Below are 23,843 nucleotides of genomic sequence, written 5' to 3' on the forward strand. Positions count from 1 at the left end.
CATCGATACATGTTTGAGGTTGGGTGGCTATCACTCTTTCACGGATATTCCCTAAGAAAGGAAGGTGTGTGATATGGTGTTAGTTGCTGAGGTAATCAGAATACTGTGTTGGCGTCTCCTCTGATGGGCTCTTGCCCTTCTACTATTTTGCCCATGTAGCTAGGTCTCCAGTACCTTCTTTACAAGCTTTCTCCCAAATAGTTCTATCCTTTTGGAGGGCAGCCTTTGGGCGTCCGTTCATCCTGTCAAAACTCCTATCGCTTTTGTCATGGTGAGTTTTTGCTGGTGCCACCCTTTAGTTTTTAAAAACAGTTATTCTCCTACATCCTGTCCCATTTTCTTCTTAATGTCTGAGTGTTCCCAAAAAGGGACGGGACAGGAGCCTTTTGCACCACTCAATAGTGTGCTACCGGATGTCATGATTCACTCTTTCCTGCCACTTGGGGGCATGCTTTGAGGCCCGCTCTCTATTGGATTATCATTCCATACCTTCTGACATGTGACTGTGGTGAGACGGCCAAATCCATATTTTCCATTTCACTTCTCTCCTGGATCGATTTTGTGGTTTCGGCAGTCAATATGCTTCTTTATTAAAAAAAACGATGCTGCCTAGAATGCCTTGTAGACTGGCTTATTTGAACCCTAGCAGGACAAAGTTTGGTGAAGGGAATGGAACCTATGGTTGGCAAGTGCTAGCCTGAGTCATGTGATTCTTAGACCACTTGAAAAAGCCTCTGTTTGCTTTAGTTCAGTGCTGGTCATTGTTGAAGTACTTCTGTTTATGGCTGGTCCCTTCTTCCTGGTTCCTTATCCTTATTTTCTAGTTCCTGGATTCTTGTTCCCAAATTCCTTTATTTCATAGTTAGTGGTAGTATTTTCTGTTTCCTGGATTCCCTTTCTCTCTTCCTCTGTTTTACCGCAAGCACCTTCCAGTGCTTTTCTATTTCTGTGCAGTTTGTGTTTGTACTATAGTTTCTTGATGTTGCTCTGGTTCTTCATTGTAAACTTGATCTTTTAGACACCCCTCATTGAGAGAATTCACCCTGTTTGATCAGCTGGGTTTGTGTGTTTCACTGACATCCCAGGTGGGGTTTCTCATTCTGTTGTCTATAGTCTTTGAGTTACCTTGTAAGATACCATTAGGGTGTCCGCTCCATAGAACCTGTAATTGCTTGTCTTAAATGTAGGTTTCAGTCCTGACAGTACCTGTAACCGCAATTGTGGGTGAGGAGCTTGCTAACTTTCCTTGTAATCAGGATGAGCCTCTAAGTGTTTACCACACCTCCCTTTCATATGTATTTGTATCCCCTACTTGCACCATCTAGTTGTCAGCGTGCATGTTATATGATCCATATTTACTCACTTTGTGATCTTGTGCACATTTGTCTTGCCATATGAGCGCTGCCCTCTGTCTTCTCATGACAGAATGACCAGCTCACAATTCCTGCACTCTGTTTAAGTTAGCTAGCATTCTCTTGTGCACTTTGAATGTACGTTTGAACATGGCACCTTTAAGAAAGAAAGGGACTTATGCCTCTAAAAAGTTTAATCAGAACGCATCCACTACGTTTGACTGTGACAATCAAGTCACTGTTTCTGACACAAATTAACTTCTTATTTGGAATTGTCATTTACTTGCAAATTATTTTCTTTATTGGATGTCACATAATACATTGCCAGATCCTCATTCAGTCTGTTCTGATCCAGATTCTTTGTCAGTGCGAGCCTTACCACCAGGACACAACACTTTGTTAGTCTTACTGCACAAGAGAATATCGGTTCTGCGTGCACTAAATCTGACGTGTTTGAAGATCTGGTGCCAGGTGACAGATCTACCTCCAAGAGATTTCCCTCCAGGCAAAATGTATTCCTTTCATGCTCCCATGTCACGAGCAGCGAAGCTTTTTGATCTTCTCCCAGAGGAGCAGAAAAAGGAGGGGTTTCTTTATCAAAGGTGGGAATCGATCAGAAAATCCACTGTAGTCATCCTGGTGCTTGAAGATATTTGGGAGGATGGCCTTGTTCTCTGCACCACTCAAGAAAAGTTGCTTCAAGAAGAAGTATAAGGTCCCGGATTCAGCACCCAAATGCCTCCACACACAACCCTGCTTGGACTCTGTCATCTTTGTAGCCACCCGGAAGCACTCTGCCAACCCCTTGTCCCTTTGTATGGTGACACCAGACAAAGAAAGCAAACAACTGGATTCTTTTGGCAGGAGGGTCATTTTTACTTCTGCTGCAACCATCAAAGGGGCTAACTAGTTCGCAATCCTCTCCTGCTATGACCGGGAGCTCTGGTTCAAACTTGGGCCACTCCTTGAATTTCTCCCTGACGATAAGAGGGATGAGGCGCTTGCATTTCTGCATGAGGACATTGTGGGCACGGGATTCCGCCAGATGGGTAACAGGGCAGTGTTATGCCATCAAGGTTGGCTTAAGGCCACCAACTTCCAGCCGGAAGGCAAGTCCAAGGTAGTTGACATGCCCTTTGACGGCATAGATTTATCTGGCAAAAAGGTGGATGAAACCCTGCAGGCCATCAAGGCTGATACTGAAACCACCCATTTGTTGGGTACTCTGCAACAGCGCTGCCAGTCCTATCGCAGGGAGATCAAGATTTTCAAGGAGTTATAGAGATTGTAGATCCTCCTACCATCCACAGACATCCCGCACCAGCAACACCCAAGAGGGTTACAAGCAAAGATTGCAAGCTTATCGAGGATACAAGCAACAATGACATATTTCCGCCAGAAGCCAAGTGCCAAAGCAGGCCTGACCGACTTCAGCTCTGACGCCTCCCTTGACTTCAACACGCCAGTAGGGGGGGTGTCTTGCCAACCTTGTCCTGCAGTGGAAGTCCATCACCACGGACACATGGGTATTATTCATCATTATGTACAGCAATACCCTGGAGTTCATTGGGCCCCTCCCCTCCCCTCCATTTCTCCTGCTCCAAAGATAGAAAAGCACCTGCCCCTGCTCCTATAAGAGGTACAGTCGCTCCTAACAAAAGGGGCAATCAAGGTCGTACCAGCGCACCTGCGGGACAGAGTATACTGCAGATATTTTCTGTTGAAGAAAGAGTCAGAAGGCTGGAGACCCGTACTATAGACCTAAGAAACTGAGATTGTGGGGTATAGATGCTGGTGGGTACGTATATTGTAGGCATAGTAGCCTGCAGCATCACACAGCCCTAGCCCTTCCAAAATTGAAAATACTTGGTTGCATGTGGAATGGTGGGTTGCGCAGAGCAAAACCTGGCTCGTTTTCACATTGAAAATAAAGGTTCTCCAATAATCAGAACAAATTCGATAAGTATGTAGTAATTTAAGGAGGCCATATGCTTGGTTCTGGAGTGCAGCCGACATGTGTTTCGACTAACGGTTGTCCTCAAGGCTGCCAATCGTACAGAAATTATGCACATAATCCCCACCCTTCACATCATCTTGGACACAGCCTTGATTGGGTAGCAGCAACCAATGTGGCCATAAAAGATCTGACAACCACTCCATGCTCTTGGTCGGATCACCATTTTGTTAACTTTATCTGTTCAGCTTTCCCGGTAAAGCACAAAAGCAAAGTTTTGTCGAAATACTAAATTACTTACACTAGAAAAAATTATTCCCCTCATCACTCACATGACAAACCTCCTGCCGACAGACTCTGTGCAGAAGTTGTCCAAAGTACTCACAGACTCTTTTATGGATATCACCAACCTGTTAGCGCCTGAGAAACTGAGAAAGCACAAATCGGCACCCATAAATAAACCGTGGTTTACGCCTGCCTTAGGCAAACTTAAAGTTTTTGCGCTTAAACAATATTATAGTTGGAAAGTGAACTACTCTCTTAACCTGCTCCTTGCTTACCAGCAGGCGGCTAGAAAATATAAAACCGCACTATTCGAAGCAAAGAAGAATTAATTTAACGACAGGATCACTGCAGCCAAGTCAGGGAACAAAGAGCTCTTTAAAACTCTTAAAGAGCAAGAGTCCACACCCGTCCCTGATGCAGATAAGGTGGTGAAAGACAGGGCTTCGTGTCAGTCGATACAGGATTCTATGGGTGCCAAACTCCAGGGCATTAAGTCTAATATCCTCATTAAAAAGTCTAATGCCTCTACTGAAGCTAGTGTCATAAGCTGTAATGAACCAATAAGATGCCCCACAATTTCTGAATTCTCATTTGCCGCCACCACACTGGCAGAATTGACAGAGGTTGTGAAGCATCTAAAAACTACTAGCTGTAAGGGAGATCCTTTTTCTGCCATTATCATTAAAACCTGTCCCCCCCATCCTGTTGGATACTATTCTCCAGTTCGTCAACGCATCCTTTAGAGAGAGCTCTGTGCCTGATGTTCTGAAACGCTCGTGGGTGACTCCACTGTTAAAAAAAGCAGGCCTCCCTAAAGAGGACCCTTTGAATTACAGACCCATTACCAACTCAGCATTTCTGATGAAAATATTGGATAGGGTCCCGTATAAACAGATAGCTAATCATCTTGAAAGTCACCCTATTCTTAATTGCTGACAATCAGGCTTCAGAGCCGGGCACAGCACCGGAACGGCTCTCCTGGAACTTAAATCTAGGCTCCTGTCCAACATCGACAGGGGAGAGACCACCATGCTTATGCTGTTGCATTTCTCTGCCGCGTTCGACCTGGTTGACTATACTTTGCGGTCACCGGGCTTGAAAAAAAGAAGGGAAAAAAAAGGGGGGAGCAGCATTTTCCTCTGAGGCTTCCTGTTGGGTAGCCTCTTTCCTTCAGAACTGGGTCAGTTGTGTCTGCTCCGAAACCACCGAAGCAGCTATGGCCCCAATTGAATACAGAGTTCTGCAGGGATAAAGTCTGTCTCCTAGTTCTTATAACCTCTTTACAGCTCCTTTTTTTGCAATGCTTGAGCAAGAAGATATCTGGTTTACACATTTTGCGGATGATACTCAATGTATCATCCCCTTGACTGGTGATCATGCACAAGACAAAGACCGGATAAACAAAGCATACACATGCATTGAAAACTGGATGGTCATGAATGGACTGGCTTTGAACAGGTCCAAGACGGAACTTAGGATTGTGGGGTCTTCTAGTTTGATCTCCAAGCTGGACCCCCAGTACAGAAACTTCCAACTTGGAGAAGTTAAGATAAGACACCCTCAAGAAGGTAAAGTACCTTGGGGTCATCTTGAACCAGCACCTCTCCATGAAGGCCCACGTGAGGAGTGTGGTCTCCGGAGCTGCCTACTATCTAAGACTCTTTGCACATCTGTGACCCATGATATCCCAGACTAATGCAGAAACTCTAGCAAGAGCCATACTAGGATCAAAAATGGACTATTGGTGCAGTCTGTTGACTGGCATTAGTAAGACCGAGATAAACCCGCTCCAGGTTATTCAAAATGGGGCCGTGAGGGTTGTTACAGGTTTAGCAAGACGTGACCATGTCACGCCAGCCAGAAGAACTTTGCATTGGCTCCATGTAGAGGCGAGAATTCGTTATCGCCTCCTCCTGATCACATTCAAGAGCCTTTTGGACATTATGCCTCGTTATCTGAATGAACTCATTACACTCAAGAACCTCTCTCGATCACTTAGATCAAACGAGACAACAATGCTAATGATCCCAAGAAGCAGATCTAAAAGGGCGGAAAAAGGAGCCTTTGCCAGAGCGGCACCGGTGGCCTGGAATAGCTTGCCGTCGGATCTTAGGCTGGTAACAAAACTAGAGTCTTTTAAGAAAAAGTTAAAAACTTGGTTGTTTGACTAAACTCTTTGCTTCTGCTCATTCTTCTTCTCTGGCTGACCGTTGCTTATGTTCTGTGTATTTGTCTTGTCTGCGCCATCATGCCCATGGGCCCATTGCTGCGCACTATAAGTTCATTAAAGTAAAACAAAGTAACCATGATTGTTATAACACAACAAATGTAATTGTCAAATTAGTGCAAAGTGTACACCACCATTTGATGGACAATGTAACTAATACCAATTATAAATCATATAATGCAGCATTTGGCAGCAATGGTAATTAGCAAATCAACATAAACATGATCGTTACATACCAGTTATAGTAATGCAGTCGGGTCGGTGAGAGGAGCAAGAAACACAAGACAAGGAACAGAAAGTCAAACTGGTTGCTGGATTTAGATCATTCACTGGTTGAAAATTTTATTGGCAAAGTTGCACATAATTTTAATCATTGGTTCCTCTTTATACCATACTTGGAGTTTTAGTGTGCCACTACCTTATTTAATCCTGGCTATCTTTGCACGTGACATCACCGTCCCTTGTAATCTAACAATGTTATTGTTTTTGATCATTTCGGGTTACATCCCATCGAACGAGTCGAGCAGTTAAAGAGTGGTCGTGATAGAATCACAGAAACATGTGCTTGATACCTTGTATTACATTTACTCATTTGGGATTAGTTCATTGCAATGCATGTGATTTCAGAGGCAACTATTAGTCAAAATTGCACTATCGTGGTTAGGAAGTGTTAGTTTAATATCTTGGTCATTAAAACGTGTCTACATGCTGGTTTACCATAACTTGATAAGCTTTGATATTCTAATCACAGAAAATGGAAAACACAAGGGCTCATTAGAGGTTAGTGATGAATTTGCCCATGAAGGGCTTCTGGCCGTGTCAGCAGATATACGCATGTACTTTAACAGTTATCTTGAAATACACATTTTGAAGTTCAACTGAACTTACCACAAATATTATGCGCCGTTCCTCAAACTCTCTCTATATAGATATAAAATAAGATGTGTGATGCTGCGGTCTACTATACATACCATCATACCTACAATATAGAGCCAGTGTGCACCCACCAGCGTCTCTAACCTTCAATCTCATAGCTTTTTCATTTATTGACGCTAGGGTGCCAGCACGGACATAAGTGCCAAATAACATGACATAATACCTACTTAATCAGGCAGAGGATCGAGCTGCCCTTTTTTTTCCAAGAGTAAGTACTAGCAATGCCTTCAGAAGTAATACACAGATCTCAGAGACTTCAAGCCAGAAATGTGTACGGCTTGAAAGACTATCGAGAAAGGAAATTAACAAATATTGGGAGCATGCATCGATGTCTAATTATTTCGAAAATTATAACATTCCAGGGTTTATCTTTTCAAATTTTGATAACAAGGAGGACTAAGGTCTTACTAATAAATGGGAAGAAAACTTGAATCAGAGTTCCTAAAATATGATCGAGTTACTAATTGAACATTCGGAAAGAGAACATGTCAGAGTCCAAGAACACATTTCGAAAGGTGAAACAAGAAATCTCAGACATGCCAAACCCAGGCAGCACTAAGCAGAAGAACTATAGTAAGATGTATGGCTCAAGCTACGAAAGTTCAGAAAATATTTCTGAGATGAACGTGACTACCGCGACGATACGAGTTTATACTTTTAAACCTAAATTTGATCAAGTACATTGAAAGTCAAAAGAGATCACACCGAACACATCCACGGGCAGCTTGGATGCCGAATCTGAAAATGAAACCACATGTCAGCCGGACACTAATGTGTCTGGTATTTTGACTGACAAGATAAATCAAAGTAAAGGATTTTTAGAACAAATAAGAAGTTACAGAAAAGGGACCTTGAGAGCAATCAAGTAGGTCAGATTTCAGGACGCATTGGTCCAAATACCATAACATGGAGCACAGTCCCTGGGGCAGGAGGAAGCTCAGACAAAGACATGGGTCTAACAAGCAGACTGACACGATCAAGTGTCAGGAAGCAGACAGGAAAATGATGGGCACAGATTTTGTGATTAACCTATCCAGCAGACAATTGACAAAGCGTGAATCAACTCTACTTAACAAAGGTCTATTCTTTTGCTCCGACCATAGGTGCTAACTTTAAAGACTTTCAAATTGATATATTTAAATTCATCAGAAAACTGAAGCTAAAAATGTTTTTACTCAAGTTAAGATATACACATAACCTTCTAGATAAGAATCCTTGAGTCAATTGACAATGAGAGATATAGAGAACATACATCTTCTCATGTCCCTAGAACCGGAGTCGGAATATGGAACACAAGATATTTATCAAGCATTAGGGGTGCAAGTTGCTAATTTCAAAATGCAAGAAATGAAACAAGTCTAAATTTACACCGCAAATGACAACTGAAAACTTTTCGACACTTTCCATCAAGCTGTGATCAAAGATATTCACCAATATCTGGACAGAAAGGGAATGCTCAAACTAGAACCAAGTTCAACTTGAGTAGGAATGAACAGCTGGCCTTGGCAAAGACATTGTCATTAAGGAAGCTGATAAGGGAGGTAGTAATGTGATCATGAATACGACAACCTTACAGTGGCAAATATGCACCTAGAGACTCCAGGATGTTATAACAAGCTGCTCAGTAATCCAACAAAGGAAATTTTTATGGAATTACAATTGATGTTGAATAAGTGGCACACATCAGGCCACCTCATGGATGATCGAAAACAGTTTCTTACCAGCATTGAACCTGTGGTTCCTACCATGTACCTTTTAACAAAGATTCACAAGCCCATATGAGAGCTTGCTGGAAGTACGTCCCATAATGAGTGGGATTGGGTGGGCCACAGAGTGCTTACTCCAATACATTGATAATGCTATTAAACGACATGGAGAGAACCTTCCATCCTATACTAGAGACAGTACTCAAATTCTGCAGAGCCTAAGGGATTTTCCATGGCGTGATGGCTCCCTTTTAGGCACTATGCATGTATCTGCTTTGCATATATGATATGATTGCGCATTACTAAAACTGGTATGTAGCAATCATGTTTATGTTGATTTAATAATTGCTAATTACCATTGGTGCCAAATGCTGCATTATATGATTTATAATTGGTATTTGTTACATCTTCCATCAAATGGTGGTGTACATTTTGCACTAATTTGACCATTTATAAGTTGTGTTATAACAATCATGGTTACTTTGTTTGCATAATTTCTGTAAAATTGGCAGCCTTGAGGATGACCATTGGTCAAAACACGTGTCGGCTGCACTCTAGAGCCTAACATAAGGCCTCATTAAATTGCTGCATACTTATCGACTGTGTTCTGATTATTAGAGAATCTTTATTTTCCATGTGAAAAGCAATACTGGTTTTGCTCTGCGCAACCCCCATTCCCCATTCAACCAAGTATAGACCTAAGAAGATTCTAGCATCGTGAGACTTCAGCTCATCTTGGGCCAGCTAGGAAAAGGGTATTTTCCCTCCTTTATAGATCTAGAAGATGATCCCATTTATCAGTAGAAGAGGTGTTTTCTCTGATTCAAGGTTGCAGGAAAACACTACCAATTCAAAGCCTTGCCCTTCGGATTAAAGTCCGTGCCAAGGGTATTCACCAAATGTCTTGCTCCATTTATGGCCCACCTCCAGCATTCAGGAATTCATTTCCACCCATATTTGCACGCCTGGTTGGGTTGTGCCCCCTTAGCTTCCACTTGCGACTCAGCACACATAGCACACAATCCTATGCCTAACGTCACTGGGGTTCTCAGTGAACTTCGCAAAGTCTGGCTTAAGTCCTGCTCATAACTCCCTGTTCTTGGGTTCACGCCTCAACACTCTTGCGTGTGTCTCCACGGCTTCAGAGGAGAGGGTGAATGCAGTCCTGAACAAGGTCCAGCAGCTGTCATGCCTGTCGATTTGCTTCAGTCCGCTCTCTCAAGTCCCTTCTGGGGATGATGCTCTCCTGCATATCATTAATTACACAATGCAAACTCTGAATGAGACCACTTCAAGAGTTCCTAGGGTTGTGGAAGGACAAAACTAACCTCACACAACCCTTTCAAAACTCCTCCAATGTTGTAGTTGTCGTTTCAACCTCAATCGGGTTTCCCCGTTTTGCCTCCCTGCCCATCGGCTCACTATTACCACAAATGCCCCTGCTGGATTGGGGAGCTCACACAGAAGAATTCCACACCATAGGCCTGTGGTTGCCTGAAGAAAAGTCTCTACACACGATGTTCTGGAGCTGCGAGCAGTATTCTGGGCTCTGAGGTCCTACAAGCCCCAGTTGGGCTCTGAAGTCCTTCAAGCCCCAGTTGCAGAACTGCGTGGTCTGCATCTTCATGGACATTACCACCACCATGTTCTATATTCGCAAGCAAGTCGGGACCCACTTGCCGATTGTCCGAAGAGGCCCAGGATTTGTGGACATATGCGCTGGCGCACAAGATGTTACTAATGCCTTTCAATCTGCAAGGGATCCACAATACAATAGTGGACTCGCTCAGCAGGGAACTCTGGTCCTGCCACGAATGGGAACTTAACCAAGGCCAGACTCTCAGCCTCTTCTCTGAGTGGGGACCTCAGAGATCAATCTTTTTGGAATGTGGTGACCAACAAGAAATGCACAAGGTTTGCGACCAGCTTTCCCCAAAGAGAGAGCCTATGGGACGCATTCTTGTTCTCACGGGAATGCCAGTTCATCTACACCCTCCACCACCCCCTCCGATTCCTCTTCTGTCTTGAGTTCTCAGTGCACTCAAGCAACACCACTGCATGATGATTCTGGTGGCCCCGGTTTGGCTGCAACAAATTTGGTACTTGCACCTGCTCCACTTGTCAGTGGCCCACTGCATCAGGTTGCACCCTCTCGCTGACCCCCTCTCCAAAGATGGCGGGTCTGTCGTGCACCATGACCCAGCGTCCCCCAACTTCCCAGCCTGGCGCCTACAATCCTAGAGTTTGGAAACCTACCGCTACCTCCAGACTGCAGAAACATCTTGGCCAGGGCATGAGCTCTATATACACTGTCCTGCTACAAAAGCAAATGGGAGCACTTTACTATCTGGTGTACAAATCAATGCCTAGAACTGTTACAGGTTCAGGCTGCAAATGTCTTGCCATAACTCCCATCTTTAGCAAATTCTGGTTTAGCACACTCTTCTTTCAAGGAGCATTTAGCAGCCATTTCACTGTACACGTGTGCCCCATGTACTCCTTCCCTTTGGCCCCATAGGTAGATGAATGAATTCCTCAAAGGACTGTTGCTTTTTCCCACTCGGAGGTCCTGCTCCAGCTTGGCAACTCAACATGCTCCTCTTAAAGCTAATGGCCTCCTTTCCTGCCTCTACACAGGGCCTCCTTGAAGTTCCTCTCCTCGAAGACGTCTTTCCTAGTTGGCATTACTTCGGCCAGATGGGTGGGCGAACTCCAGGCCCTCTCCTACAAGCCTCCCTACTTGACTTTTGATCAGTCTAAGGTGGTCCTTCGATCAAACCCTTACTAAATGCTGAAGGACCCTTCTGCATTCCACCTTAATGAACCTTTGATTCTGTCAGTGTTCTTTGGCTCTCCTTCATCCTTATATTCCCTGGATGTCACCAGAGCCCTCAAATTCTATATGGTTCACACTAATGAGTTCCGTAAGTCGTCACAATTGTTTTTTGCCCTTGGCCTTTCTGAGAAGGACAACAGCCTTTCAAAGTCGGATATTGCTAGATGATTGTCAATGTGCATTTCCCACTGTCATTGTATGGCCAACAGGCCCCTTCCAGAAAGAACTGGAGCACACTGAACGAGGGCTGTGACTTCTACTATGGTGTTTCTGTCCGGTGTTTGCCTACTTGTCATCTGCATGGAAGCCACATGGGAGGTCTGTCCATACCTTCAGAGGGTCCTACTGCATTGATAGGGATTCCTGTTCGTGTGAGTGAGTGATGTTCCAGAAGTGAGTTGGTTACTTCTGTTGAGCTGTCTCTGTCCCGTGTTGGTTGTATTTAGGTACTGCTGTATAATCTTATTAAAACAGCTTGTGAATATATGAAATATCCAATGCTGGCTAAGGTATACGTTACATACCTGTAACTCCTGTTCTCTAGCATTGGTATCTTTCATAGATTCACATGCTACCCTCCGTCATACCCCTCTCTGGCTGTTCTTGGCTCTTACTGCCACATTACGTATGCTGCCAAATGTGAAGATGGCCACCAGGGGGATAGCTAAAGGGACCTGTCTAATTGGCCGTGGGCAGGATAAATCAAAATGACTGTAAAAGAGCACTAAAGTGACAGTTTAAAAATGTCAAGGTAAACTACTTTAATGTTACTGAGGATTCCCAGCTTGATGATGGGTAATTTTCAAACAGCATGTGATTTTATGAAAGATACCAATGCATGATAACAGGAATTACAGGTAAGTAACACATTCCTTCTACAATGATACATACTAAAGTGTTGGGCAGAATCATGTGCAGTTCCCTTAGGGACCACTACACACAATTAAGATTACAAGTGGTAATACAATTTCACCTTTGGTACAAGCCTGTACTACACAGAAAAAGTGGTTGCAATGGCTGAGCAGTCAGACTTATTTCAATACATACAGTACATTTATTTTTTAAACCATCTGTTCACAAAACACTTAACTTCTATTAAATTGAAACCACACTCCAAATATACTATTCACAACCAATTCCCCTTGTGTAGATCAATTCAAGGTAAGTACATTGGGTTTTGACAGACTGGTGTTTTGAAACACAGACGTTACCGTGGTAACCCATACGCAATCACTTTTTGACAGTAATGACAGTTCGGTCTTACGAAAAAAAGGCATAGCTGCGAGAAGAAATGTTACCAAAGTCAAACACACTTAGCACAAGAATGAACGCAAGAATAGGGGATGAAAATCACAGGCAATACTTTTTACAAGGCAAAGAGAATTGGAGTACACTTTCTAAAATGTAGATAAAAGTCAATAGGCCTGCGCCAGTGTCAAATGGAACCGGGGTCCTGTTGTCGAGGATCACAAGGTTAGAACAGTTCACCATTCGAGATTGCCAGGAGTACTTGGATATTGTCAAAAGGGAAGCAAAAGTTATAAGAGAGAAGGAAGATAAGGACAAGCCTTTGTTGAGGAAAAAGGGTTCACCCCAATTCCTCGGAATTGGACACAGTACTTTATTCGTTTGAAGAAGAGCTGGTGCTATGGCAGTTGTTCCTGGTAGTTCCTGCAGACTCATGGTTCCTGGAACTTCAGTCGTGGGCACAAGAAGGACGACATCTGGAGCGATCTGCACTACCCAGGGATGAGGTCAGCAGCAGCGAAGCAACGGTGAATAAAAGGTGCGCTCCTTTAAAACAGGAGAGGATCTTCAGATGGCTATCCAGAGCACTACAGCTGTGTGCAGCAATTTCGACCAAGAAGAGGATCCTCTGGCTGTGGAAGGTGAGCTGGTTGATCCCACCAGGCTCAAGGGAAGAAGAATCCGGACTGGATCTTCTCTGTTGTTGAAGGGTAGATAGCTCAGGACTGTAGCAGGGCTTCACCGGGACTTGGGAGCTGCAGCAGCCGTCTTCTTCTACGCTTCTTTTCGGTTCTTGCAGTTCCATTGACGACTCGGATTTCCAGCCCAAGAGTCCTGCCTTTTATGCCAAAATCCCCCATTCACACAGCCTGGCTGTCAATCACTCAGCAGGGGGGTTGTCCGGCCCGGACAACCACCTCAGCCAATCGACACAAAGTGTGACTTGGGTCTCCAAGGAGACCCTGTGCAGAGGGTGACTTAACCCAGCCCTCACATTCAGCCCACCTAGACACCCAGACGACAAAGGGGGGCTTCTGGACAGAAGCCCGCCAAAGGTCGGCGAACAAAGAAGGCAAAGCTGGTTTGGCGCAAAATTAAACACAAGACGGACTTTAACAAAAAGAAATGTCGATAAAACCCGACCGGAGCAAAAATAAACAGTATTTGGTCAAGCGGGTTTAAGTTCGAGGCTAATACAATAGCCTAAAACAGTACCACGTTTATATATTATAACCGCGGTAGAAAAGATAGGGTAGGTACCACTGCCACCAGCCAAGTCTTAGTGTTAAGGGAGTGAAACAAAGCTCGAAGAGGCGCAGACAAAAAGGAGTAGGAATTAACCCCTTCCAATACTGTAATATGGGGTGTATTGGGTCTGCAGTTTAAATGACTACATAAAGTAAATGGCAACTTTACTTGTTTCTGGGGGACAGTAGTCAGCCCCAGAAAAATGGAGTCAGTGGGAAGTCTTAGAGACAACCCTGTGTCACTGCACTGAACACACACAAAACATCAGGCTCATGGAGTGGTGTGGCTCCAGAGCCCAAGATCACACAAACCGTAGAAATACACATGGCAAAACACATGTAAGAGTGGGAAAAAAAGGTTCACACTCTTGCCAGGTGGAAAAAATAAACCCCAGAAATCCAGCAAAGCTGCTGAGGGACTCATTAGGTAAGGGAAATTAGCCATAAATGAGAATTCTCCCTAACATAAAGTGACATTAATTTCTCTCAGATACATATTGACTGGGGTAAATTAAATATACTGTAGACTTTGACCTTAGCAAAGCATGTTTTGGGTAAGAATCACTGACCTGAGAGCGAAACACGCTCCGGTTAACACAAATATGATTTCAATTTTTATTTCAATGTTAACCTCGGACAAAGTAAACTAGATGTCAATGTTAACCTTTTGAGACCTATACTAATTTCTATTTTACTGTAAACCGTCAGAGGTTCTGCATGTAAGATTCTTTGTTACTCTGTTTATATATAAAAACGTTGTCTCTGGTTGTAACTGAATAGCACAGATGGTTTTAATTAATATTGTTTGCATGGTTTCTACACAATAAATTATTTTTATGATAATGATCACATTTTATTGTATGGCGTGCATCTCTCCCAGATTGCAAAATTGAAAAGATCATATGATCTCACTTTCTGTGGTGTCATGGAGGGGGATCAAGTGTCATGTTATGCAACCTTTTATTTGTGTTAGATTTTAAAGTTTTGCCATCTCTAATCCACTCCAGTAGCAACAAAATAATGTGCATTTCTTTTACAACTTGCAGGCACTGTAAAAGTGAAATTGCGGAGCGTGATCTAGAACTTGATGATCTGAAACAGACACTAAAAGAGAGAAATTGGGAGCTGAAGCAAAGAGCTGCTCAGGTTTGTCATGTTTTCTTCCAGCCAAGGGTTTTTGGATCAGCACATTAATAAAATCATTATGTTCACATGGTCTTTCAGCATAAACACAAACCATTTCAAATCAATTAATTATTACTGCTGATGCCCCCCCCCCGCTACTCTGCCCTCTCACACCCACTTAGCAAGTTTGACATCTTTCAAACTTTGAAAATAAAACATATATAAAAAATTGTGAACACGGAATTCTTACAAGTCGAACGAACCAACCCAGAGCCCTAATTCTCTTTGGGCATTTCAAACCCAGATGATCTTTGAAGCATTTCTCAGAAAACGTGATATAGAAGGACCATGGATGTTAATATAAATCTGAGTAACTGCAAAGAAATATGAAAGCACACCAGTCACGAATTAAGAATATCACAATGTTTATTATTTCACTCCAAAGTGGGATTCTGATTCATCTAGTACCCTGTACATAGTCTTAGAGGAAGTGAGCCAACATATGAGGGACGTGCAGCCTTAAGTAGACTTATTTTCAGCCCCCGGCTGCACAACAAAAATACATAGCTTTGTATGACCTGTGTAATGCAGACATTTGCCATGACAACGTGCAGTGTATTCCACAATGTCATCCTTGCAGAAAATGTACGGTCTCAGGGCAGAGCAAAGGAGTTCATTCTGTCCTTTGCACAAGGTAACATTCCTTGCTTTTCATTTTCTATGTTTTGGTTTTGTCTAAAAGGTAATTCTGCAACTCAGTCTGGGAGTAGAGGCTTTGAGAAATATATGGCATGAATTGTGCTGCATTTAATTGTTGGTAGCAGAATTAGCCTCGCAAAGTGAGGAGTCAGGAACACTCATAACCCTTTATCTGCGTTCATGTGTGTGTGTGTTCAAGGCAAATTCCATGAGCTATGCCTATTTTAAAAAATGGATTCATTGGCCTTTTGCTGTGAACATTATTTTCGCCGACCATGTGAAAACCGAAAAAGACAGAGCAAACTGGCAGAGATGGAGTCTGAGGATCATAGTTCAATGTATGCAGCTAGGCTAATTCTAATCACACGATAATTAAATGCATTTTCACACGGAGAGTTAAGTAGATGGATGATTTTCTCCATGATCAAAATTTGTGAGGCACAATTAATTCCCAATACCCTTCTACTGTCCCTTCGCTGTCAATAGAAACTTAAGAGCCAGATAAGGGCCCTATGGGGCAAAAATGGGAATGGGGAAGGGCAATGGGGGAAGGGGGAATTACCTCCCCGCCAATCTTGGAATAGGGCGGTAATTCCCCTTTCCTCCAAGGCGGTGCCAGTATTTTACCGGCATGGACCAAGGTACTAATAGCACCTTGGTCCACCGCCTACCGTGTAATGAGGCCCAAAGGCTGTTGCGAGCCCTCTCCCTTGATATGTGGATGAAGCACCCAATGCCTGAGTTGTTAATATTGGATCCTATCCTCCTCACTGAGAGCAAATATGCTTCCATAAAGCCCTTCATGTTCCCATTAAGGAAGAGGTCCCCCAATTTGTGCAAGGCCCTGTCTTTCCATCTACCCAATCTGTGTGTTGTGGTGAACCAGAAGGAGGGCCCGGAACAACAGACCTAGTTTTTTTAAGGATCTTTATTAAAAAATAAAGGGACCTCCTAACTTGTCTTATTTACATGAGGGAAGTTCCCTACCTATAAATAAAACAAATGGTGCTAGTCAAAGAAAACGGTCTTTGGTCCAAAATCCTATCCAACTAATCTGGCCATACCACTTTGGAAAATTTTACTAAAAAGGGAGGCTTGAGAAGTGACCTTGATCTTGATCTTCTGCCTGGCCCAATCACTTGGATGGTCTGTCAATAGTTCCAAGTTCAGGCTCGGGCGGAAAATAAAGAGACATGCTTGTTGAAAACAAAGGCTGCCAGACAAAGATACAAAAACTGGCCTATAGCCCATAAAGGCCTAATGTTACAGAGGGACTCTGAACAAATTCTGGAAAGCCTTCAAAATAAGAACACCAGAGAATTTTGGAAGATTATCAATGACGCACAAGCTTCCCAGGAAGCCTTACAAACCTCAATGGTATCGGAAGCAGCATGAACAGCCCATTTCAAAGAGTCGTACAAAGAGAACGCAATGTCATATAACACAAATGATCCAATCATGACAAAATGGGCATTATCATTTCCCAAAGAAGACATTGTGAGAATAATCACCAAAGCAAAAAACTCAAGAGCTCCTGGCCCGGACGGCTTGACAAACTTCACGATGAAGCAACATCCGGAGCTATGGGCAGAGGTTTGTGTGGCTCTCTTTGAGAGAGTAAATGTCTAGTGTCAGACGCCACAATCGTGGAGATCTGCTGTGATAGTACCTGTGTTTAAAAAGGGGGACAGAACGTGCCCGAAAAATTACCGTCCAGTAGCCTTACTCGATGTCTTAGGTAAAATCTATGCAACCAGGTTACAGCACAAACTAGTCAAGTGGGCAACGTTATCTAAACGTGTGGACGTCAGACAGACAGGTTTTGTTAAGCAGGTTGGCTGCTCGTTAAATCTGTTGCTGCTGAACCTACTTAAAATGGAGGCGATAAAATCAAAAACAACGGTATATCTTGCCTTCATTGACTTTTCCTTTGCCTTTGATACGATCAATCGGCACACTTATGGAAAAAGATGCGTGCATGGGGTTGCCCGGAAGACCTATTGGCTGCCATAAAAGAGCTGCATACTGGATTAGAGTACGTGTGGACCAAACAGGCGCCTTGTCGTCGCTGATTAAAACATTCAAGGGAGTTAAACAGGGGTGTCCCTTGGCAGCGGCGATATTTAGCCTGTTCATATCGGACATAGGCACCACCATAGAGGCAGTAAAGTCCTTTCCTCCAAAGATGCACGGATCACATTTAAGTTGTCTCCTTTATGCAGACAATCTCATTTTGTTGGACTTAACATCAAATGGCCTGCAGAGGAAACTTTACGCCATTCAACAATATGTGACTGACAATCAGCTGCTCATTAATACTAAGAAATGCGAAATTCTTGTCCTTAAAAACCTTAAAGGTGGTAGGGCCAAATCGGTTAAAAGAACATCATGGTCTTTGGGGCAGGAAAAGTTGCAGATTTCAACTTGAGTAAAATATCTTGGAATTACAGTAAGTCCCTGTATTAATGATGGCCCTTGGATTACTGTGACAAAGCGCAAATGCAAGCAACTGGCAAGTCAAGCGCTAGCAATAAAAAATAGATTCGGAAAATTCTCTCTCAAACCGGTTCTGCAATTTTATCAACAAAAGGTAATACCAGTACTAACGTATGGGGCAGAAAATGCCTTGGGCTGCTCCTGGGAGGTGTGGTCCAAGCTTGAGAATATCTTTTGGACCAACGTACTGGGCCTACCTAAGGAACTGCAACGTCTTCCATACGATATGAATTATAACTAATTTCAATCCACGTGCGAGTTTGTTGGAGCCTGTTATCATTGTATCGCAAAAAAAAAGCATGTGAACGAATCCTGCAATTTGAAATCTTTTATAGCGCCACCTCGTCTGCACCATGTGTCATGTCAATGTGGCTGAAACGATGCAAATCCATGATGGCGGAGTTTGATATCAAGCATGATTTGCTCCACGGTAATCCGAACGCAGCGAAGATAAAAATTTGGCTTGCTGACTGGGAGCAGACATGTTCCGAGAGAGGGGCTTCTAAAATGATGAGCGAGGTTCCATTTGAGGCCCGGCCCTTCGGTAACATTCAAAAATAAATTTAATTATTTCCTGATCCAAATGCCATAAGGCTGTTTATGGGACCCCACAGAACATTGAACCTATCTCATACTCCCCCACCGTCCCCAAACACTCTTACACACCAACACACTCCACTAAATACAATTTTTAATCCAAGTTTAACCGCGCTGTCCGCGGTCGTCGGCGAATGCAAGATGGCGGGCACCACAGAATATTTGACGCCCTTCACGCTCCACGCCGTCCAATCAGCGAACACGTCGCATGTCCGCGGACATCACGCAAGCCGCTCGGCCAATCAGGGCACTGTCCGCGGAGCGAACCGGGAAGTCCGTCCGTGGAGCGAACGGAGATATCACTAATTTTTTTGCCTTACATTTTGGCCATTTTAAAAAAGAACTACTGGACGGATTTACACCAAATTTACAAAAGTACGCTTTCGGGACCAAGCCCCCGCTCCTGCTGCAAATTTGGGGTGTTCTGAGGACGGAGTATGTGTCCGTTTTGTTCGCAAGCAAGCTAAAATTGAGCTAAGAGCGCTTGCGGTGTCCTTAAATGTTCGTACATAAACAAAATGGGAGTGTCCTGAGGACGCTGTCCGTATTGTACTCTGGCAAGTTGAATGTGTTCTAAGAAAACTTGCGGTGTCCTGAAATGCTCTGATTACTTGCTGGTAATCTTCATTACTCCTAGTCCTACTCTTCCTCGTCACAGTACTGACGACCCTCCTCACCCTCCCTGCGGGGAAGGTCCCATGCTCCGGCTTGGTAATATGAAACTGAGTGATGTGGATGTGGGGGAGGAGTTATAGGAATTTAAAGAAATAGAAGAAGGTCCTGTGTCGGAGGCAGGGGCCTCATGAAGTAAGTACTGGGACGAGGAATAGTGGACGTGGAGGTAATGTTTGCAATTAAACAAAATGGGGGTGTTCTGAGAACACTGTTCGTATTGTTAGTTGTCAGGTTGAAAGTGTTCTAAGAACCCTCCTTATGTCCGTTGACATTACAATTTCCTATGGGCCTTACTCGACTTTTTGTCCACTAAACAAACGATAAATCAGGCTGCTGTGCGCCGACATTATGTGATAATCCTATCACTTGCCCCATCGACCTGCCTGACCTGCTTTTGCGACACTAAATCATATCTCCCGCCCCTAAGCCTGACATTATCAAAGCATTCATATTCCCCGTCTCTCTCCGTGATGTTACAGGGTGTGTAGCCAAACGCGCCCAGTCGTCTCCAGTCCTACGCGACTTTACACAGAACCCGGAAAACAACACAGATCATCTCACAACACAGCGCGCCACAATTCGGAATATGAAACTGTGATTTAAAAGCAAACAGCAAGATTGTACATTTCGTAAAGTACTTTTATTTGATATCAAATGTTTAGAGAATATTCCGCGATTTGCATTTGTCTTTGCTGTCGATCCGCAAAAGTTCATCTCGAGTCACGCGCTGTTCCTTTGCGGTACACAGGGTGTTGGTTTATGATAAAAGAAGGACTATGGTCGCACTGATAATCGGAAGGCTGTTCCAACCACGAGGCATTAGACCACCATAATGGTTGGTATGTTGCTTCTAGCCGCTAGTACCGCATAAGGGCATATTGGTCCTTGGCGATTGTCCCATAAAATGGTGAGGGTCATGAAGTTGTTTAGAAGTAGCTGCACCTGGCAGATAAAAAAATCCGTCGGCCGGGGTCTGAAAATCGTGGCATTGACAGTAGGGAAGGATGTACCTGTTTTAAAAACATAAATTAGTCTCACGAACCGATCTTCATTAAAAATATTCATTTTATTTATTAGGGCGTGAAACTATTTGCTAGCGAGGATAGTGCAACAGAGTATGTTAACTTATTCCCACTAACCCACCCTTTCTCTGCCTTTTTCAGAGCCGTCTGAGCGCCAGGGGACCACTTCGGCGGTGATAGTGCGTGGTACAAAACAATATGCCACATTGAACAAACAAGTGCAACTTAACCGGGCTTTAACGCCACGCTATTATTCTATTCCGGTATAAAATAATCTAAAGGGTTACTTACATAATATTGGCATTTTCCATTGTCTATGCGTAATGCAGTCCCTAAATACGACTCGTCTGTGCCAACGATCTTTCTCATAGTGATATAATATATAAAAGCGGTTTAGTTTCAGAAATTTCATCCTTATCGTCTTACGTTTTTGCCCCCCTCCTTCAAAAGAAGTCTTTTGGCACGATCCCTGTCTGTCAAGGTAAAAAAACAATAGAACCTTATAGTGCGAGTCGTGGGCCACTCCGCCCCGCGAGCAAAAAATGGAAGCAGCTGACTTTCACTGTGAACGAGCATAAATTCTGTGTAAAGCCATCCCTGAGAAATTGCTTTTTACACTCCATCTTTGTATATTGTCTGCGTGCTAATGAAAAAAGTTTGTTAAAGGGAGTTTATGGTTAACTTGCACTAGTAAAAACTATGAAATTCAGTAAACAAACTTTGTTAAAGGGACGTTATGGTTCCAAGTAAAACCGAAAAACCCCTGAAATTCGCCAGTTATGGTAAGCTAAGCAACCATAACTCGCGCCACCACCGTGCACTGCTAAGCCTAACACCCAGGACATCAAAGATGACATCACAAATGTCATTGATGACATCACTGATGACATCACATGTGCATTTACCTTTCATGAAAAGTCTGTACAAGGGATTCTTAGTGTAATGTTAATTACAAAAAGTGTAAAATATTATTGGAATAAATATCAAGTGCATTAAGCTATGCATTGATATAAATCGCATTCTATTATTAACTTCAATCCAGTATACTAAGGTACTCATGTAGAAACATAGGCATTGTGTGCAGCATACATGATGGAGGTGCAATATTCATAAGCTTGCCATGTTGAATAGTGAAATGATAACTGTTTTCATATTAGAGTTTTGCGTACAGTGAAACCTGTGATAAGTAGGTCATAAAACCCACTTACTACATAATTGCATTATTATAGACAAATCTCAAAGACAACACCAGATACAAATATGAATATATACAAGGGAATAAAAGTAGGAAAAAGAAACCGCAATAGTAGCAGAAAGTGTTCATAACCTAACTGATTACCTTTATGCAGAGAAATGATTGCTCTGTTTCAAAGCTGTTACTTACCCGATCTATATATATCACGTGATGTGTCTGGACCCTAAGGAAAATAGTGTGAGTACAACATATAAAAATATGAGCATATACAGGGAAAGTACAGTAATAAAAAAACAATCAAAAGTATCAGAGTGCTGATAAATCTACTGATAATTTTAATGCACAAAAAGGATTGCTGTCTTTCAAGGTTGTGTCTTCCCCTATGTATATGTTTCACATGATATGACTGGACCATAAGGGAATTATTCTAAGAACATACTTGAAGGATAAGTCTACGAATATAGTAATTTACAATTTTCAATTCCTGACTGTTACTGAAGAAAACCATGTGGTCTAGATATGTCAGGAAAAGAAAAAAGGGGGAGTCAGACATGTGATGTCATCAATGACATTTGTGATGTCATCTTTGATGTCCTGGGTGTTTAGGCTTAGCAGTGCACGGTGGTGGCGCGCGTTATGGTTGCTTAGCTTACCATAACTTGCGAATTTCAGGTGTTTTTCAGTTTTATTTGGAACCATAACGTCCCTTTAACAAAGTTTTTTTAACTGATTGTATATATATATATATATTAAGAGTGAGAGATGGTTTTTGTAATGAGATGGATTGTAATGAGATGAAATGAATGAGATGTTTTATTGTAAAGGTTTGTAATTAAACCAATATAATTATTTTTTAAAATAAATAGTTCCAAGTTCCTCAATATCAAAACAAACAAGTTTCTTGTAGACTTTGTTAGTAAAAATAAAGGTTCCTACTTATGGTTCCCTCTTCGTCTGGAAAACAAGGGTTTTTCTCAAGACCTCTCCAGGTTCCCTTTTACAACCGTTCACAATATAAGAGCTCATGGCTCTTGGACTCCCCAAAGTCCTACGGCGTTCTGACATACTTGTCTTTTATCAATTCACATCATTCACAAAGGGCACTCACACAGTAGTGATTTCTCAGGCTGCCACAACTTTGTTGGCTTTCCCGACCTTGATAACAAATGCTTGTCTTGCTTTCACACTTTTTCACATAGGGTGCTTGCATCTTCAGGTTTGTCCGGGTTCCGTAACCTAGTCTGCTTTCCAAGCCTGGATGCAAATTGTTGTAACATTCTCATTCTGATTCACATACGGTGTTCAACCATTCAGGTTTCTCAGGCTCCCGTAACCGTGTCATCTTTATTTGTATTTATTTTATTTGTATAGCGCACCCAACCCTTAGGTATTTGGGCACTTCCCAGCCTGTATTGAAAGTGTTCATGCCTCTCAGTGGTAGTCTCTCTGTGGAAGCGTTCGTCTCCCTGTTGCTGCTTGTCTCAGCATCCAATGTCCTTCAGGCATAGAGCTCAAGGATCCGGGCTATTCCCAGTGAACTGGACTCAGCGCAGGTTACCAGACTCCGAGCCCACCACAGCTTGTCTGTGGTCACGCCACCGGAGGAAACGGGTGCTTCTCTGTTTCCGCCTCTTTCCCCCAACTTGGACTTCCCAGTCATATGTAGGAGTTTCTCTTATGACCTATAAGTATGTCATCCCAAACAACAAAGATGATTCCTTTTTTACATGTCTTTTGCACTCAGATGAAATCCAGCATTGCCTCAAGCCAACGGGAATTAAGGGATGTCAAGGGTCGAAACAGGAATAAAATTAGGTTGTGCAAGTCCCATGTAGATGGACAGTGCATTCAGATTTTGGAGGTCCTAATTGGACTGAGAGACCATGTCTCTGAGAGGGGGGTCACTTCCAGTGAGGTACCACTTGCCTACGCCCCTAAGGAGGGTCTTGCGCAGCAGGCTCACCTCCCTAGCCTCACAGTGGGTGGCTCCCTTCTGGGGAAAAGGGACGAATTGACCTGATTTGTCACAGTGCCATGCCAGACATGAAGTTTGGATTTTCCAAGAGGGTTGTGAAGGGGTAAGGAAAGTAAGTGATTCTGGTGTCTCTGTATACCTTCTCCCATACCAAGATGGTTTGTTTGGTAACAGGATCTACAAAATATGACCTTTTTTACCTGAAGTATCTTCCATAGCCAGATCAATTTCATTAAGGCTCAATACAAGTACATAAGATGCAGCCTAG

At 43.1% G+C, this 23,843-nt stretch overlaps 1 protein-coding gene across 4 annotated transcripts in view; it reads left to right on the forward strand.

Annotated features, from left to right (window-relative positions):
- Nucleotides 1-23,843, forward strand: part of CCDC18 (coiled-coil domain containing 18) — a 2,185,916-nt gene that overhangs the window by 1,654,334 nt on the left and 507,739 nt on the right. For all 4 annotated transcript variants that reach the window (XM_069641832.1, XM_069641829.1, XM_069641831.1 and 1 more), the window contains one exon: nucleotides 14,838-14,937. In XM_069641832.1, the coding sequence (XP_069497933.1) occupies nucleotides 14,838-14,937 (100 nt within the window). The remainder of the gene's footprint in view (nucleotides 1-14,837; nucleotides 14,938-23,843) is intronic.

This window comes from Ambystoma mexicanum, chromosome 1q (genome assembly GCF_040938575.1).
Source record: "Ambystoma mexicanum isolate Mex_15411 chromosome 1q, UKY_AmexF1_1, whole genome shotgun sequence".
NCBI classification, from domain to species: Eukaryota; Metazoa; Chordata; class Amphibia; order Caudata; family Ambystomatidae; genus Ambystoma; species Ambystoma mexicanum.